This window comes from Orcinus orca, chromosome 19 (assembly GCF_937001465.1).
Source record: "Orcinus orca chromosome 19, mOrcOrc1.1, whole genome shotgun sequence".
Taxonomy (NCBI): Eukaryota; Metazoa; Chordata; class Mammalia; order Artiodactyla; family Delphinidae; genus Orcinus; species Orcinus orca.
The window spans coordinates 4,165,751-4,185,567 of record NC_064577.1 but is presented as its reverse complement, the minus strand read 5'-3'; the positions used below and the strand labels follow the sequence as shown (position 1 = coordinate 4,185,567).

The 19,817-nt window shown below is 52.2% G+C and overlaps 1 protein-coding gene across 2 annotated transcripts in view; it reads right to left on the bottom strand.

The window, feature by feature from the left end:
- KSR1 (kinase suppressor of ras 1) overlaps window positions 1–18,984 on the bottom strand; it is a 150,798-nt gene extending 131,814 nt beyond the window's left edge. The window contains exon 1 of one of the 2 annotated variants that reach the window (XM_049702453.1): window positions 18,579–18,984. In XM_049702453.1, coding sequence (XP_049558410.1) covers window positions 18,579–18,809 — 231 coding nt within the window. In that variant the 5' untranslated portion in view covers window positions 18,810–18,984. The remainder of the gene's footprint in view (window positions 1–18,578) is intronic. The other variant, XM_049702454.1, reaches the window with a different exon arrangement.
- Window positions 18,985–19,817: the final 833 nt, after the last annotated feature.

Genomic DNA, 19,817 nt, shown 5'->3' with positions numbered 1-19,817 from the left:
CCAAGATTCTCCTGCCCCCCCATGCACCTAATCTCCCTGGAGAGACAACCCCCATCCACGCTACCAGCAGAGCCCCACAACGGGGCGGAGAAGGGCGGGGAGGTTGGTGGCCTTCAGTCTGGACCCTGAAGCCACAGAGAAGGGTAAGAACCCAGCTGGGGGGCTCTCCTTACTCTCATGCATGACAATAACATAAGAGCAGGCAACAACGACAGCTCACTTTTATCAAGTGCTTACTGTGGGCAAAGCTCCGTCCCATGCACTTTACCTGACGATCCATTTAATCCTCGCAGCAGCCCTCACAGGTCTTGTCCCCACGGAACGGGTGGGGACACTGACACCCAGAAAAGCAAAATAACTTGCCCACAGTTAGAAACAGTCCATGGCACAGGCATGATTCAAACCCAGGGCCTGGGGCCTCTGACCCCAGAGGCCATATTCCCATCTCCTGCACTAGACGGCCTTTTCCATTGATTCACATTATTTCTCTAGGAATGTTGTGAGGTTAATTTAGCGCCGATCACAATACACCCTCATTAGTTCCTCAGCACTTACGCTGTGCCAAGCACTGTATGAGGCCCCGAAGCTTCTGGAAAAAGAGGTCACGCAGTCTTTGTCCTTAAAGAGACAGGAAATCCTTCCTTTAAAGCAAAAGCGCGCTAGTCACCCTTCTTGCAGAACCGGAGGCTGTCCCAGAGCATTTGGGGTGGTAAACAGAGGGGCTGCCTAGCAGAGAGGCGAGGGCTTTCCAGGAGGGATGGGCGGGGAGGGGGAGGGGGAGGCAGAGGGGTGTCTTTTTATATATAAATTTATTTATTTATTTATTTATCTTTGGCTGTGTTGGGTCTTCATTGCTGCACGTGGGCTTTCTCTGGTTGCGGCAAGCGCAGGCTACTCTTCGCTGCGGTGCACGGGCTTCTCATTGCGGTGGCTTCTCTTGTTGCGGAGCACGGGCTCTAGGCACACGGGCTTCAGTAGTTGTGGTGCACAGGCTTAGCTGATCCGCGGTATGTGGGATCTTCCCGGACCAGGGACTGAACCCATGTCCTCTGCACTGGCAGGAGGATTCTTAACCACTGCGCTGGTGGCATTTTTCACTGCGTAGTCAGATTTCGCACTTCTCCCCGGATGAGTGTGCGGTGACACAGAAAACACCAGGGCCTGGGCTCTGTAACCAGCTAGACCTCTGAACCCATGGGTGTGACCTCAGGAGGCTCACCCACCTCTACCCACCTCTCTGAGCCTCAGTTCCCCCCCATGCAGCGGAGGTGAGACCTACACCAACCCTGGGGGCTCTGCAAGGACTGGTGGATACGGCATTCTCGGTGCTGTCTGAGAGCCCAGAACAGACAGCACTCAGTAAATGCTTGCTCCGGTCACAAACGTCCTCCTCACCACCACCGTGATCCTCCAGACACCCAGAGGACTTTTCTCAGCGTGCGGGCAGTGAGGTCGTCAGTGGTTGTCAGCACTGCCACCCGGGTCTCTCTGAGCCAACCACCGGCTTCCTGGGCAGCATCACGTGCCGTGTTTGCGCTGTGAGTGTGTGGCACCCGGAAGATAAAGCCCACAGCAGGGGTTCTCCTTTCTGGGATGGCCCCTCACCCAGAGGGGCTCGCAGCCAGGACTGGGTGCTCCCTCGAAGGCTGGATCTCGACTTGGGATCAAGTCAGGCAGCCAAGATGTGGGGAGCCCTCCGGGTACCAGGCAGGCTCTGCTCCCACAAGGTCTGCTTACTAGAAATAGCACTTCCCTCAGGAGGCACGGCAGCTCTGGAAACTTCTCTACTTCTCAGCCAGCACAAAGGCCCTGGGGGAGAAGCTGCAGGACCGAGTCTCATTTTTATTCCAGAAGGTGTGAGTTTTGCATCACAGCACGTGGCTAGCTTTTGATCCTGACCACTGAGAAGGGAGGGGGCTGAGCCATCAGACTGTGACCTCGGGGACAGGGGTCTCTGGTCAAGTCCACCAGTATCTGAGCACCAGCTCAGTGCCTCCAGTGTGGCCGGCACTCGTGGTTGAGAATCTGCCTGCCAATGCAGGGGACATGGGTTCGAGCCCTGGTCCGGGAAGATCCCACATGCCGCGGAGCAACTAAGCCCGTGAGCCACAACTACTGAGCCTGCGCTCTAGAGCCTGCGAGCCACAACTACTGAAGCCCGCGTGCCACAACTACTGAAGCCTGCGCGCCTAGAGCCCGTGCTCCGCAATGAGAAGCCACCGCAATGAGAAGCCCACGCACAGCAACGAAGACCCAATGTGGCCAAAAATAAAATAAAATAAAATAAATAAATATTTAAAAAAAGAAAGAAAGAATATATTAATGATCATAATGGAATTTTTCCAAAAACAGTTCCATACACACACAACTCTTTTCTAGTTTTTTCCATCTGCAGACACAGTTTTACATATTTATATAACTACAAAGGCTGCATTTGTAGTTCTGCACTCTTTATGTTTTCACTTAACATAATATAAATATGGTCATGTTTCCACCCAGTCTTCATAATTAATGGCTGTGTGTATAACAACCCATCGTGTGCTGCACATCACGGTGTGTTTAACCATCCCCTTGCCACCGGACATCTACCTTATTTTCATTTTTTTCTGTATTACAGATAACGCAAATACACCTTGTTTTCTTTTCTTTTTTTTTCTGTATTACAGATGATGCAAATACCCTCATAAATGTTGCTGTTCTCTTCTACTGAATGATTGCCTTAAGAAAGCTCCTGTCGTCCTGGGGTTACAAATGAGCAAGGTGATACCAGGACGTACGGACGTGATCCACCACCGCGGCTACTCAGCAAATGCTGTGAGATGAATGAAAGCAGCTCGCCTGCGTGATGATGTCCTTAATGGGTGGCAGGGCCCCAGGGGGCCCCAGCCAGGGCCCCGCCACCCACCCATGTGGTCAGAAGCACCTTCAGTAAGTCGGCGACAGGGCTTTTGGTAGCAGGTGAGTGAGTAGCAACCCCCGAATGCCATTTTTTAATAAGAAATGAGGGTTGAGTTCCAAAATCCCTTTGGATTCTACTGGACGGAGGCTGGGCCCGGTGAGGAGCCCACATGTAGCCCTGGTACCTTTCACAACCTTCTGTTCTCATCACCCTTTCCCCGTTGCTCCTAGATGCCTGGCTCAAGGTCACCTGAGGGCTGCACCGCTTAGGTGTTTCACCCGGGGCACCTCTTGGCCTCACCTGGCCCCAGCACCGCAGGCAACTCCCTCCACCTCTGCACTTTTTGGACCTCAGTTTCCAAAACCCTTCCCCAAATGCATCCCCAGGGAGTCCCTCTCACCCTGCTGAGATCTTTACTCAAACATTACCTTTTCTGCAAAGCCATCCTGACCCCTCATTTAAAATTAAACCACTCCTCGCCTCGGTCCTCTTCCTGCTTTCATTTTTTTCCATAGCACATTCACCATTTAACAAACAATATATTTCACTCATTGACTTACTGTCTGAACGTCTCCTCCTAACACCAAAACCCAGGTTCCACAGAGCTGACATTTTTGTCAATTTCATTCAGTTACTTCCCCGTTTAGAAGAGTGGCCATCCCACAGTGGGTGTCCAACTCAGAGTGGATGCTAATTAAATACTTGTTGAAAGAAAAAACCAGTAATATAATATATAAAAAGATTTTTACTCTGTGCCAGGCATTGTGCTCTACATGGCTCATCTCACTTACTATGAAACAATTCTATTATAATCTCCATTTTACAGATGAGAAAACTGTTGCTCAGACGGGTTAAGCAATTTGCCCAAAGACACACAAGCTTAGCCAGGAAGGGAGCAGTGTTTGAACCCAGGTCATCAAGCACCAGAACCTGTCCCCTTACCTACTACTACCGGCTGCAGCTCACCCACCTGGCCTTTCCTCCAAATAGAAGCAGCCCATGAACCAGCAGAGCTTTCTAGAATAAAGCCAAGCATGCATCCTGTGATCAAAATGGGGAAGAGAAGACAGGAGCGGCGAGCCCAGACAGTGCACCCCAGTGGGCCGCTTTGGCTCCATTTCCCCAGGGGAACAGCGTGTCTGACTGCCTCCTCTGGCAGCCACAGGATGGCAGGGGTCGGTCTGCTGTGACGAGTGGGATGGGAACTTTGACGAGACAGGTGTTAAGAAAACAAATCCTGCCGGACCAGGAAACTGCTTAAACCAAACAGGGCCAAAGGGGAAGTTTAGTTTTAGCTGTTAGATGCCCAAGACAAGGTCTGGTCATTTGAGGCCACCTAAGTCTTTTTCTGAGAACAGTCAGAAGCCCCCTCCAGCTCAGGGGCCACAAAAGGTGGGGGAGGGTACAAATGAACTGGTGCCAATGGGCCGGTTTCCATTAATCACACGGCAACTCACAGCCCACATGGCAGTCTGCACACGGGTACTGCAAGTAACGATGTCTTTAGCTTTTGGTTTCTTTTCTTTTCTTTTTTCTTTTTTAGAACTACTTCCTAAAACTCTCAAAATGGTCAAAGATGCAGCTGCAAGAGTGGCCCAGCGCTCTGTCTCAAATGCTCACCTCTCCTCATAAACCACCAGGCCAACCACAACAGAAAAGGTTTCCAGTCCCCTAAAAAGACAAGTTTCCATTCACTGATGGATTCGTCCTTGCTCTGTTCAGTCCCCTTGGCCAGGATGAGTCACGGCCACCTTGGGGGATCTCCCCGGGGACTCGTCACCTTCTTTCTCCTAAGATTCGCCAACATTTAAAAGACAACCGTGCCTGCATGTCCCGTCCCTCAGGCCCCAGTGCTGCCCAGTGCTAACAACTACGTTATCCTTTCTAACCAGAGCGCTTCAAAACAGAAGCCAAGTTCTCTGAGATGGAATCGGGGAAGAGCCTTCGCTCTGAACCTGCCCCCCACTCCTCCCCACCCAGGATGCTTTTCTCTCCATCTTCCTCCTCAACCAGGAGCGTCCACCTCTGCAAACGGTCACCTGCTAATCTGGACTCTGATGCTGTGGTCATCTCGCCCTCTTTACAACTCTGAGGTAATCCCGTCCAAATGGCATGCAAATGGAGAGATTTTCAGACCCTTTTCCACATAGCGTTATTTATTCCAAAATGCTGAGCGTTACCAAAGCTGACCTCTCTCTGCTCCAGACAAGACCCAAGGTCAAGCGGGTTTCTGAGGGGATGCAATGAAATGAACGCAAGTGTCAAATCAGACGAGTCTAGATCTGAACCCCAGCTCCACAGATTACTGTGACCTTGGGCCTTACTTCCCCAGCCGGAGTGGGTGAATAAGGTTGCCGTTACCAAGCAGCCAACTGAGAAATCTCCTATAAACACTGGGCGAGTCCATCTCAGATTCGCCGTGACTGGGAGAGGAGGGCGTGGGGAGCCCGAGTTATTATATTCCTAGGATCCAGCCTTCCCTCCCCATCTGGCCACAAGTTCACATGAAAGGAGCCCAAGAAGCAGGCTGAGCCTGGTTAAAGTTGGCCCCAATTCAATGGCATCAGAGGACCTGTCCTCATGAGTCACCTCCAAACAAAATGGCAGCCAACGTCTTCCACCAGGTCCATTTCCTGGAACCGCCACATGGTCACAGCTCACTAGGTGTATAGGCTGTCCCAAAGTTTGGGAACCCCCTCTCTTTGCCTCACCCTAAGAGAAGAAAATGAGGACAAGCACAAAGTCCCCAAGTCTACATTTCCAACGAGAGTCACAAATCAGAGTCCCCCTTCAGGGAAGATTGGGGCAGGGTAGCACGGTAAACAGGGGCTTTCCCACGTCTACTTCGCAGGCTCGTTTCCCATAAGGAGTGCCTAGATACTCATACCTGATATCGGCAGCCCCACTTCTGAGCTGGCAACCTCAGTTCTTGGGGGCCCCTCCCTGGCAGGCTGAGACTGCCAGACCTAACAGCAGACAACTGAGTTTCAGTTGCCACAGTGAAGGCTGGCAGCGCAGAGCACAGCTTGGTTCAAATCAAGAAATATTTCCCGAGTCCCCGCACATCTCAGGATGCAGAGACGAGCCGGCCGGGCGGCACGGTGGGCCTCCATTCACACCTCACCGGCGCCTTCCATGAGTTCACTCATCTACAAACGCCCCCGCTGAGCTGACTTTCTCATTCACTCTCATATCCCACAACAGTGCCTGGCACATAACTGGGGGGTGCAACAACTATTTGTTGAATTAGTGCATTAATTCTTGAGGCCCAACTTGAGGGACGTAGCCCCAGGCAACCTCCCTGAGGCCATGGAGGACCACAGCCCTCATGGACCACCACTTCCCACTGTGTTCCAGGCAGCATACTGGCCTCCTTTCAACAAGTTCATTTCTGCCTCAGGGCTCTTGTACATGCTGGTCCCTCTGCCTGGAATACTCTTCACCCGGGTTTTCACAAGGCTACTACTGCCCTCTCATCTTTTAAGACTCAGCTCAAACTTTCTCTCGGAAGAAAGCTTTCCTGACGACCCAAAGCAGCGGCCTTCTCCCCACCCCAGCACTAACCCACTTGCAGTGTTCTTTTGTTCAGGCCGCTTTTCTCTATCTATTGGCTGTTTTTTAATCTTTCTCTTTCCATTAAAGGAACCGCTTGGTCTTCTTCACCGCTCGGTCTTCTTCACCGCTCTTTTCCCAGTACTTAAAACCAGGCACACAGTACATGCTCAATAAACAGTCAATAAATGAATGGGCAGAAAATAGAAATAAATAGCAAATTCAAGATGGAGAATGATTTGCACACTTTAAATGTCTTACAATTTTATTTGGCAATTATAAATCAATAAAGATGTTTTTTTAAAAAAGGAAGATGGGAAAGGATTTAACAAGGCCCCCCAAAAATGGCCAGGTAGGAGAGGAAAGGCACAGAGACCAAAAAGGATTACAAAGAAAAAAATGAGCTAGTCAACCAGGAGTACAGATTTTAAGAGATCATTCAAAAAACAGAAAATGGGGCTTCCCTGCTGGCGCAGTGGCTGAGAATCTACCTGCCAATGCAGGGGACACGGGTTCGAGCCCTGGTCTGGGAGGATCCCACATGCCGCGGAGCAACTAGGCCCGTGAGCCACAACTACTGAGCCTGCGCATCTGGAGCCCGTGCTCCGCAACAAGAGAGGCCGCAATAGTGAGAGCCCCGCGCACCGCGATGAAGAGTGGCCCCCACTTGCCACAACTAGAGAAAGCCCTCGCACAGAAACGAAGACCCAACACAGCAAAAATTAATTAATTAATTAATTAACTCCTACCCCCAACATCTTCAAACAAAAAAAAACAGAAAATGGAGGACAGTTTTGCAATTCCCATCACAAAAAATACCCATGCTCTTTGACCCGGTAATTCCATTCCTGGGAATTATCCCAAGGAAATGAATTCAGAATAGGAACAAAAATAAAGAGGTGCCTGTACAAAGATGACTCCAGTCACATTGTTTATAACAGCAGAAACCTGGAAACAACCAAAATGTCCAATAACAGGGGAAATGTTTTGGCAAATTACAGCATAGCCACTGGATGAGATATCATGCAGCGATTAAAAGGGCCAAAAGGGAGATAACAGAGAAACAAGGACAAGTGTTCTAGAATAATACTAAGTGAGAGGAGGTTAAAAAAATACTGAATCCCTTCTAAGTACCATGCAGCACACTTTCCGTATCTCAGTAACTCCTACAAGAGTCTAAAATAAACCTATTCTTATCCCCTTTAAACGAACAAGAAAACTGAGGTTCAGAGAGCTACGGAACTTGCCCCAGGTCACAGAGCTAGCAAGGAATGGAGTCAGGAGGTGACTGTGACCTTCTCCCCCACCCGAGCCCAGGCACACCCTGAAGTCCTGATGCAGCCCTCAATGTCCTACTAAGTGCCCAAGACCATCCCTTCCCATAATGACATCATGACTGTGTTTGAGAGGCCGAACTCAAAGATCTGAAGCAGCTGGCCAAAAGCAACACGCTGAGAAACACTTGGGAGAATACAGCCCAAACAAAACAAAATGAAACAAACAGAAAGCAACAAAGAAAACCACGTCTGCTGGGGGCAAGAGACCACAGAAGAAAGAAATGTTAAGAGTGGCGGGCAAGACCAGGCTTCAGGAGGACTGAACAGAACCATGAGAAAAACCATGAAGGGCAAGGAAGCCCCTTCGTGGGTACTGGACCTCATATTTAGGCCAGAATCGCAGAGATGAGGGTTTGCCAGGAGCTCCTTGGAGAGAGGGTCTGCCTGTGCTCGCCGACTCTCCTCCCAGGGCACACACACCGTGGCACTCAGTAAATGTCAGCTGAAATACACTCATCTCATGACGTGTGGATAAAGCAACAAGGAAAAGTAGAAGAGGAGGCACTTCCCTTGTGATGCAGTGGTTAAGAATCTGCCTGCCAAGCCCTGGGCCAGGAAAATCCCACATGCCGTGGAGCAACTAAGCCAGTGAGCCACAACTACTGAGCCTGCGCTCTAGAGCCCATGAGCCACAACTACTGAGCCTGCATGCCACAACTACTGAAGCCCACGCACCTAGAGCCCGTGCTCCGCAGCAAAGAGTAGCTCCCGCTCGCCACAACTAGAGAAGGCCCGCTCGCAGCAACGAAGACCCAACGCAGCCAAAAATAAACAAATATTATAAATAAATTTATATTAAAAAAAAAAGAAAGAAAAGTAGAAGAGGAGATACTAGAATATGGAGAAGAGTGGCCTGGAAGTCGGGCCTGTCGCAATGTGACTCTGTAGGGTCGGTCTCAGGCGGGGCTGTGGGAATAAGCAAGGCCGTGGACATTCCCTGACTCTGCCACGTGAGAACAGCTTTCGGTGCAGCAGGAGTGTCAGCTTACAGAACCAGATGACCTTCCTGTAATGTGTGGGCTGCCAGACGCCACAGTAAGCTTCAGGGGAAATTTTATTCTTTTTAGTTTTTAATTTTTTAAATTTATTTTTATTTATTTTTGTCTGCGTTGGGTCTTCGTTGCTGCGCAGGCGCTTTCTCTCTAGCTGTGGCGAGCGGGGGCTACTCTTCGTTGCAGTGCACGGGCTTCTAACTGCGGTGGCTTCTCTTGTTGCGGAGCACGGGCTCTAGGTGCACGGGCTTCAGTAGTTGTGGCTCGTCGGTTCTAGAGCGCAGGCTTAGTAGTTGTGGCTCAACAATGTACATGTTTGAACGTTTCCATAATGAAGTTTTTTTTAAAGATGAAAACTCAGACGCAGGCATTTCACCTAAGAATCACCAAGGGTCTGACGCAGGCTTTGGGACTTGCCCTCTGGAGCCAGACAAAAGCCCCAGGTCTTTAAAAAAAATTATTCTGTGCAAACAGATTTTCTAGGTGGATGAGGAGTTTGTAAATGCAAGTCAGGCTGTGCCAGTGGGTAATTAAAACGGTCTGGGCTCAAGTCCCGGCTTAGTCTTTCCTTGGTGTATGACTCTGGGCAAGTCACTCAACCTCTCTGCACCCTCAGTTTCTTCATCTGTAAAATGGGAATAACAGTAGAACCTTCCTCACAAGGTCGTTGCAAGGAGTAAATGTCACATAAGACTCCTAAGAAGGGGGCCAGGCATGGAGTAAGCTCTTGGGAAATCAGGTATTGCGACACATCTATTTAATAACATGTATAAATATTCATTTTGAAAACCACACATCCATTTGATCAGTTACCTGGGGAAAATGAAAAGCGGTGGACCCAGCCCCTATTTCTGAGCCCTCGGGCAGCAGTGTGGGAGCCGTGTGTCTGTCTAGTGTACCCGGAGTGGTCCCAGCCAGTCCAGGCCTCCACTGGCCAAGGAGCTAGAGAGAGCTCCTCCTTGTAAAAGCCAGCACCAGCAACAGGAAGTTGCTTCCTTTCCTTTCCATTCTGAGCCAGTATTTCCTTTTTTGTTTCAAAAAGCATTCCTCGCCTGCAGCCCAGCCCTTCCCCTGCCCTCCACAGCCCCAGGCTCAAACACACCCACAGACATTTGCATTTCTCCTGGATTGTTTGCTGCCACCATTGGGGTCAGGAGGTTCCTGGCAGACCCTGAGTGAGTGTGCCCTTGGCACCGGGCTAACTGGCCAGTGGGGCCAGGAAGAGGTAGGACTCGAGGACTCCAGACATATAAACCTCTCTGGGTACGTCTTCCTCATCTTGTTGGGAGGATTAAGTGAAATCTGTCTCTAAGTGGGTAGTGTGGTACCCAGGACACAATCTGTCTCCCTTTGGAAAATACCTCCCTTGACAAAAGACAACTTTGCACAGCTAGATAAGTGTATGGGGTCACTAGCCTCTCCTCAACCTACCCAATTTTAACTGGAACCTCAAATAGAACCTCAGTATCATAAAAAAAACAGTAGTTGAAACTACACCTACCATTTCTTGTCTCTTCCCTGTTCATGTTTTCCCAACTGTGTTCAGAGGAGAGAAGATGCCCTGGACAAGTAAGTTTGGGAATCCTTGCTGCAGGACTTCTCAGAGCCTTTAAAACACTAATCTTCATCTTCAGGAATCACCAGGAGGAAAATAGCTGACGCAGCTACTTGAAGCTTTCTTTCACAAGAGCATCTTGCAGAATACAGTATAAGAAAGGCTGCAAGTCCTTTCAAGGGTCCCAGACTGGGAGGAAGGGATCGTGCCCCATGCATGAGAACACTCAGGTCACTTTTTAAATACGACCTGTAACTTTCTTTTTCTGGCCAGCAAAACTCTGCCTACCATGAATGAAGCCGGTTCTGCTAATCCATGACAAAACCCAACCCAAATGAATTGGCTCAGTTGGGACTCAATACCTCCAGGTGCCTTGTCAAAGAAAAGCTCCACCACTCTATAAGCAGCTTATCTCACCAGCTTTGCAGAAAGCAAAACCCTCATGATCAATATATTGCAGATTCATGTCCACAGTTTATGCTGTATGAAAAGTTATTTTTCCTAACCATGGCTGGTCTATTCCACATAATGCATTATGCTTTCTCCCTTGGCTGTGTTTTAAATTTTAAGCACAACTCTTAATTCATTCTTGCAATTATCCTGAAGGTGGAAAAATGAAAGGGGGGAGAAAAACGGCAAGCAAACAGGATGACTTCAGCTCCGTTATTTTCAAAGGCAATCCGCCCAGTTAAAGCACACAGTTGGCCACCAAGGCCAGGATGGCAGAGAAATACAGATATATATAAATATATAGGTTTTGTATGTGGCGGCAGTTTGAATTAAAACTTCTTCAATGCAGATGAGAAACAATCGTTAACTGGGAATAAATGACAAAGCATTTTTGATCCCAACATCTGTCCCCAGGGTATGGCTCTGCATCCCCACCTGGGGTCTGGAACAGGGGAGAATGTCATATGGGCGCAAAGACATTGGATTAAAAGGCTGTATACTCTGGAAGCAAAATGGTAAACACTGTATAATATCATGGTATCGAATGTAAAATCGGCACAAATTTAGGACATAAACCCAACCTTATAGGAGAAAATGTTCACCCACCCAAGTCCCAGAGGATCTTTCACTGGAAGGATGAGAAGCCCTTGTAGGTACAGTCAGGTCAGGTTCAAAGACTCGGACAGGCCACCTGGGCTGAGCCAGCCCACTGGGCAAGCTGGCTTTCAAAAAAGGCCCCACCCACTGGACACCCCAGACTGCTCCCCAAGAATCTCTCCAGTCCCCAGGGTCCCTAAGACACTGAGATGGGGCTGGGAAAACAAACCCATTTGCTTCCTCCTGCAGGAAACGTCTTGAGGCTGAGGACCCCCTCCCCCTGCCCCCAACAAAGGAGAGTGGGATAGCAGCCTGCCGTTTTGCCGTTGGTCAAGGTGGTATAATGTCTCACTCCAGGGCGTGACTCCCCACTCAGGGCTCCTTTGTAAGCACCTGTCTCTCCTCCACTCTTTGTTTTGTTCAGGTTCATAACCTAATATGTGTTCCTGGCAAGTCACTTCCCCTTTGGGCGCTGTTTCCTCACCTGCGGATGAGAGGGCTGGACCAGATGAGAATTCCAAGACCTTAGTAGCCCACTTACCTTAGGAACCCATGGCTCTGTTAAATCAACCCCAAAGCCAAGGCACCCCAAATAGCGCTCTGATCACTATTTTGTGGTCGGTGATGAATCCGAGCTTACAGTTCACTGAGATGCATTTCATGAGCCTCAGGTGATGAAAACTTCACCCTATGGCTGTGCACTGCCCAGAAGTGACCAGTCCCTGAACACAGAGCCCTGACATCCGGCCCCCGCTTTGCTGCATGGGAGTAAGGAAAGACCCCTTTTCTAAATGGTCAGTCCAGGCCCCCCCGCCCCTTGCCACGGGTAACCACAGAACTAGAATCCATAATCCTTGACCAAGAACCCAGAACCGCAGCCACGGGGCCCACGTCCTGTCTCCTGTCTCCTGTTCACACACCTCGCCCTCAAGGTGGACACAGATCCAGTGGGAAAGGGCTAAACGCAGGAAGGCTGCCATTTTGAAAATCCTGGCACGCCTGCTGGGGAGCGGGGTGGGGGAAACATATCAGGCCCTAAAGATTTCAAAGAATAGGGCTGCTGTTAAATGTGTTAATACACTTTGACCCAGCAAATTCCACTTCCAGGAATGCACTCATGCACTCACTGCAGCAAGGTTTATAACAGCGAGACATGGAAACACCCTGAAAGGCTGACAAGTGGGGACAGGTTCAATGAATTTATGATATGACCACACGATGCAGCCACGACCAGTGATGGTATATATCTGTGGGTACTGGTGCAGACAGAAGACATTTACAAGGCAGTGAGCACGGTGAGCTCCACGAATACATTCATGTACTTCTTTTTTTTTTTTTTAATTTGGCCGTGCCGCGTCTTAGCTGCAGCATGCATGTGGGATCTAGTTCCCTGACCAGGGATGGAACCTGGTTCCCCTGCATTGGAAGCATGGAGTCTTATCCACTAGACCGCCAGGGAAGTCCCCATCCATCTACATTTGTATGCAAATGCAGAGGATAAAAACACTAGAAGAATTTATATAGCCAAATGTTAACAAGAATTAACTCTGAGAGGTGGCATTATGGGGGGTTTTTATTTTTATTCAACTGAATTTTCTTTTTAATAGTGAGCACATATCATTATGTGTCTTTTAAGATATTTTAATACAACTGGAAAGTTAAAGAATGTAGTGCTTACCAGAGGAATTACGCATAGACGATAAGGCAGGTATCCATTAAAACAATTATGAGTAAGATGATCTCTAGACAGCTTCTCATTTCTCAGAATGAGACCAACACAGAGCGATTGCATCACATTTCGCCGACAGGGACCCATCTTTGAGGATGTGCTGGCCTGCACTTTAGGGAAGCGGCCCCCAGCCCGAGCTCAGAGGCTGCACAGCCTGGCGTGGCCACCAGAAGGCCCGGTCATCTGGAACTAAGCCCCCAAGTGGCCCTGGGCCAGCCCTTTTTGTTACCGGCCACTTCCTTGGGCTCAGCCGTCACAACCCTGACCAAAAACCGTCCCCTCCGCTATGGTTTCTAGAAGCTGTTGCGAAGTTCAGAACATGAGTACCGAAGACCAGTCAACGCAGGTTGCACCATCTACTAACTCAGTCTCTCAATCCCTCTGAGCCGCAATGTCCTTAACCGCAGAATGGGGAGAAAACCTCACAGGGTCCATGTGAGGGTTAAATGGGGAACATATGCCAAAAGCCTAGCACAGAACAGGCGACCGAGAGGGTTCCTCGTTCCACGTCTGCCCTCGCTATGCTCGAAGGGCCTTCCCGTGACCCCAAATGCACCTCTACTCAGCTTTCCCTTTGAACTGAATGTAGAAAAAGATTCCAATCAGCCTATTCTGAAAGGATGTCCTTTTTAAAAAGCATAGCCGAGAGAGACTTGGCCACAGGCATTGTTACTTCCCACCACCAGCACAACCACTGCAGACACTGCCACCAAGGATCAGGGCCTTCACCGTCCCTCTCGGGATCACACTGGCCAGGCAGGTCCAGAATACTTGCGGTGGGGAATGCGGCTTTCCTGGATCTTGAGCTAACCTGGCGTGGAAGGAGGCATTCCCATCACTGTCCCCAGGCAGCAAACCAGAGGCCTCCTGGCACTCAGGCTAACCTGGGCGGCAGATCTGATAAGGCCTCCCTCCAGCGCCCCGCAGGCCTCCCCAGTCTTGGGAACTACAGGTCCCTCTCCAGACTGCCTCCGAGGATCGCCGGTGGCAAGTTTCACCAGGAGAAAAGTTGCCAAGGCGAAAGCAGACACCAAGGGAAACAGTGCCCCAGCTCTGGCTCCCTCCGGGGACAGCTGGAGTGAAAGCCTTCAGCAGGAGGTTAAAACTACGGGGTAGAGCAAAAGCAGAGACAAGCCCCACTCCGAGGCAGGGGCTGGGTGGGGAGAGGGAACCCAGGCTTCACTCTCATTTCTGCCAGGGGCGTGTGATGTGGGACAAGTCACCAGCAAGACTCTGGGAGTATTTCCCAGAAAAGCAGGAGTTGGACTGGACAACCGTCCGGTGATATTCCCAATTCCAAACCGCTCTCAGCAGGCCGTGGTACTGGAGTCACTACTGTTCGCCTGTCTGCCTCCCCCATTGGACTGAAAGCATCCCCAAACACCGGGAAAGCATCCTACCTACCTCAGAATCCTTGCCAGGGTGGTGGCAGTGAGCAGCTCATCAGGCAAATCAGTAATAATTGCAGGTTTGTTGAGTGAATGCACGCCCACGCAGGCCCCGAGTACTTGCTCTGTGAGGACCCATGGCACCCCTCTCCTTTCCCAGCACTTCCACCATCCAGGTGCTCCGAGGGGCAGGGGAGAGGACCACAGGGAGAGCTCAGGCCCTCCACACCACAGGGCTCTGACCTCTGCCACAGCAGAGCTGAGCAAAGGTCGAGGCCCTTTGGGGACCCCTTTCTCTAGGCCAGCTTGCTTAGGAGGGACTTTTCTCCATAAGAGCACCAGATGGGAAGACTCGGTGTGGCAAGGCCTGTCTCTGGAAAGTACCAGGAGGCTGGCAGGATAAGGCAAAGTTACAGGGCCCACAAAACATGCATCTTCGTGAGGCACCACTATCTCCCCACTGCCCGGCACAGACTCGGCCCCAAGAGGATGCACAAGTGAGGGAATGAACTGGCGTGGGGCTCCTGGCCCAGCTGTGAGGCCAGCCGGGTACCCCTGTGTGAGCACATCTGGGGAACGAGAACATTCCACCTTGCCTCGGTGGAGTTCTCAGGGCCTGATGGACATAGGGCAGCAGGTTCTGCTGGGATGCAGTGGCCTCCCAACCTCTGTTTACAGATTCAGACCCTGGGCTCAGATTTTATCCCCCTCCGCTTCTCATGTCGAGAGAAAAAAATACACGTGTGATGAAGGTTGATGGATTTCCAGGAAATCTTCGGAGACTGAGAAGGGTCCAGCACACTGACCGGCAGGTGGGAGGCAGACATTACACCCTGGCTCCTCCCACTCTTTTGGATCCAAGCTGGACCACTGCGTGGAGGAGGGAGGGGCAGCCGGACACGCTGACCCCCAGACATCACCCAACCTACAATCAGGCACCAGCAGTGGGGCCGGAGGTCTGGGGCTTCCCGAGGCACCTCACTGAGCGCTTACTCAGTGAGGACCAGGGTGGGCTGGGGCTCCTCGGATTCTGTAAGTCTGGCGGGCTTGCGTAAGCCAAGCCCTCCGGTCAGCCCCTTCTTCAAAAGCCAGGAATCGAATGTTGCAAGTCCTGTCTCTGGGGGCCCTGGCCTGGAATGTGAGAGGAGCCTGCAGAACAGGAAAGAAAGCCAGAATGGACATCACCACGGCCCTGCCTGACCTCAGCACAGGCTGCTGGGATTGGTTCCTGGCCTGTCTCACCCACCTCTAGGAAATAAGAGCAAGGTGTCAAAGTGCCTTCCCCTAAATGTGGCCTGTGGCGTGAATGCATTGGACCCTCAGGAGGAAAGTTCACGGGCAAAATCTCTTGGTAGAAAGCATGCGGACTTACAGACTCACGACAAGGTTGCGGGTTTAAGTAGACTCATGCCCATTTTACAGATGGGAAAGCCTGAGATTCAGAAGTCATGGGACTTGACCAAGGTCAGACAGATAGAACCAGGACCAGATTTCCAAGCCATGGGCTTTCCGCCTGCCACACTGCCCCAAAGGTCAGGATTCTTTGAGTAATAAACTTTCCCCTATTTTATCAGTCTGGTAAATCTGGATTTTTAGAACAATTCTTAATCATGGATATTCTTACACAGTGGCGTGCATAACAAACATCTGATTCAACCCAACTGAGGCCCCTTCACTAAACCACAGAATTTAGAGCCGCGAGAGCCCGCAGAGACCCACTCCAATCCCCCTGTTCAAGTAAGGAGGCTGAGGCCTAGGGAACTAGATCCTGGGGTATAACGTCCCATTCCCCCAAAGAGCCCACGTCCTGCCTTTTCAGGGAGTAGGGTGGACCTGAACCTACAGCAGAGTGGAGAGCACAGGGAGCTGGGTACTCGTTCCCGTTCCCACTGCAAATCCCCTTTGGACCTTTGGATGGGTTTCTGGCGGCCAGAGCCGACCATCCAGTAAACACTCAGAAGGGCGGCTACCAGATAAACCAGGTCAGAGACCTAAATAAGGCGATGCTCTGGAGTGTCCTGATGCCACACCTTGGTAAAAATGAGAGACTTTGGAAGGCAGGGTACAGAGAAGGCAAGGCGCCATTTCCAGAGAAAGAGCCGCACTTTTTCTCCCGGGTCCAATCTGCAAACCAAGAGCACTTCAGAGCGACGCGGGGAGAATCCGAGAGAGGCCAACAGAGAACGTCCTCTCATCCCAACAACATAGCGTCCAACAAGACACATGCTGCCGGACAACGACCCCTCCTCCCAGAACGAAGCCACACAGGCCCCCTATTGTGTCAGTTTAAAAACTGAACTTAGCTGGGCAAACACACCCGGCTATGTTCAAGAAACCAGTTTCTCTCGCCACTTGGAAAACAGCACCATGCATGCAGGAGGGACTGGGGCGGGGGGGGGGGGGGGAGGACGGGGGGTTGCTGGTTGGTTTGTTTTTTAAGTAAAACCCTGGTCGAAACGGCTATAGCGACTGTAACAAAAATAATAACAGCCAGCGCTGATTAGATGCTTCCCGTGTCCCTGGTTTTGTAGCTTTTAAGAAAATAAAACTGAAGGACAGAAGTCACTCCCAAGGGGACTTCCCTGATGGCGCAGTGGCTAAGAATCCACCTGCCAATGCATGGGACATGGGTTCCAGACCTGGTCCAGGAAGATCCCACATCCTGCAGAGTAACTAAGCCCGTATGTCAGAACTACTGAGCCTGCGCTCTAGAGCCCACAAGTCACAACTACTGAAGCCCGTGCGCCTAGAGCCCGTGCTCCCCAACAAGAGAAGCTACTGCAATGCGAAGCCCAAAGGGTAGCCCCCGCTCGCCACAACTAGAGAAAGCCCGCGCGCAGCAATGAGGACCCAACACAGCCAAAAATAAATTAATTCATAAAAAAGAAGTCACTCTCGAGCATTTTGGATCAAACAGGGATTCAGGCTTGTGGTGTGCACAGAGGACTGGGTCTTGTAATGACTGCCACAAATCACCCGCTGGCCCTATGACTGCTAGCAGAGGCAATCAGCAGTAAGAGGGTGTGGAGGGTGTAGGACGAGGAGTTAAGGTTCTAATAAAACAAAACATCTCCAGATGTGCAGCAGGCCAGATGTGTCAGTGCAAGGTGGAAAGAGGCAGAGCAGCTACTAAGTGGTGCCTGGAATCTCACAGTCTTCCCAGCCTCTGGACGAAAGCAAGTTGGGAATGCACTAGTTTCCCTCTATTATGTATGGGGGAGGGGGAGACTCCCCCTTCTGAGAACCCAACAACCCTTTCGGTTGATTCTTTCAAATCCTTTTAATACGGCACTTCGCAGCTATAATTTGAGACAGTAGGGCCTGCATCTTATTTCTTCTTTACACTGGAGGCTGTCTCCACCAGAAAACCCCTTAAATAGTGTCATCTTCCCATCAAAGCCTTTGGTCCTCAGCATAATTGTTCCTAAACCAAAGTCCAATAGCGGGGGGGGGGGGAGGCGGGGGGGTGTCGGTGGGTAGAGCAGTGAAATGCTGTGGCAGTGCGAAAGAGAAGCACCCAACGTCTGAAAGGCAAAAATGCAGTTTCATCAAACACTGATAAGCGGCAGACAAGAACCTGGAGAAGAGCAAAGGAAGAGACAAGACAAAGTCTGGGGCGTGAGGGGAAGGCAGAGAACGACGGGCCTGCGCTCACACTTCAGGGGGACCTCCTCCCGCCCAGTCACCCCGGCCCACAGCTGCTGGGCTCAGTCACCCAGGGAAAAGTCCAGCACGTGACTCAGTGGGAGAATGAGTCCTGCGGCCGAGCGAGCTAGAAATGGGGTGGGGGCGGAGGGGGAGCGGCAGGGGATGTCCGTGCGCCGCCCATCCCGCCCGCGGGCTCCTCCAGCCTCCCTCCCAGGTCCCACTACGCCCCTCCCCCCAAATCCCGCCCAAGGTGAGGGGCTGGTCCCGGGTCCTCCGGCCGACGCAAAGGAGGTGACCGGGCTCAAGGATGCAACTGAGGAAGGAGTGACCTGGAGCAGCGAGGGAGGCGCTGGGGCGCTTCCCGGGCTGCCGACTCCTGCCTCCTCAGACCCAGCGCGGGCCCCCGTTTCTCCGGCGCCGCGGCCCCTTACCTCCAGGGTCCGTATCTCCTGCTGGGTGAGGTCGTTGGACACGGCGCACTTCGTGCGCAGCCCGCGCAGGCTACCGATGGAGATGTCGATGAGCTTCTGGAGCTGCCCGCACTGCTGCAGCGCCCGGCTGGCCGCGGCCCCGGCGCCCCCATCTGGGGCCGCCGCGTCCCCCCCGCCGCCGCCCTCCTTCTTCTCTCCCATCGCCGCCGCGCGCAGCGCCGCTCTATCCATGCCTCGGCATCGGGGCCGCTGGGTGGCCGAGGCGGGGAGCCCGGGGGCGCGGGCGCCTCGGAAGGGAATCCCTGAGCCGGGAGGGCTGGCCGAGGAGCGCCCCTCGACGCTGCCGGAGCCAGGACGCAAGCCCGCCGGCCGCCGAGCCCGCCTCTCCCTCCCGCCCAGCCGCGGCGGCAAAGCGAAAGCCGCGGCGACCCGACGGCTGAGGCTCCCGGAGCCTTTAAGTGGCAGCGGGGGCTGGGTCAGAGCAGCTGGGCATGCTGGGACTTGTAGTCCGCGCCGCGCACCTGCCGCCGCCCGCGCCCTCGGGGTCCCCGCCGGCTCCAGCGCCCCTAGGTCCCGGCCTTCCCTTCCGCTGTGGGTACAGGCTGTGCGGGAGCGCCCCGCCTCTGCGCCCCGGTAGTGGCTGCTCCGCGCCAGCTCCTCCCCCGGCGCCCGAAGCCTGGGGAGCCGCATCTCCCCGCCCACCCCCCGCCTCCTCCCCATCCCTCCTCCGGGCTGGGGACTTCCCGCGACCCCCCGGATGGGGCGAGGTAGGAGCCGGCGGCCCTTTGGACGGGAGGGAGGTTCGCCTCCTGCAATTCCTCGACCGCAGCGGAACACTGGAAGACGGAGACAGTGGAGGTTTCAGAATTACTGTGTGGGTTTAGGGGCCGCCATCTAGTGGGAAGGGGCCTAAGGTACCTGTCCTGTAGGTGGTTCGCAAATTACTGGACTCCCGAGTGTCTACGCCAGAGGAAAGGCACAGGCTTGGAAAGACGTAGGGCTTTCTTCTAGATGCTATTTACCCACCAATATAAGGGTCCCATCCCTCCGCCACCTCAACCTAGCAGGCCAGCCCAGACGCTTGGGGTGACCCCTTGATTTGTCGTGCGTTTGGGAGCGCTCTAGAGCAAACCGACGGGTTCAGACAGTCTCTACCACTGCCTAGCTGTGACTTTAGGCAAAGTTGGCTCACCTCTGAGTGTCTGAGTTTCCCCATCAGTCAAAATGGAGTGATAATAG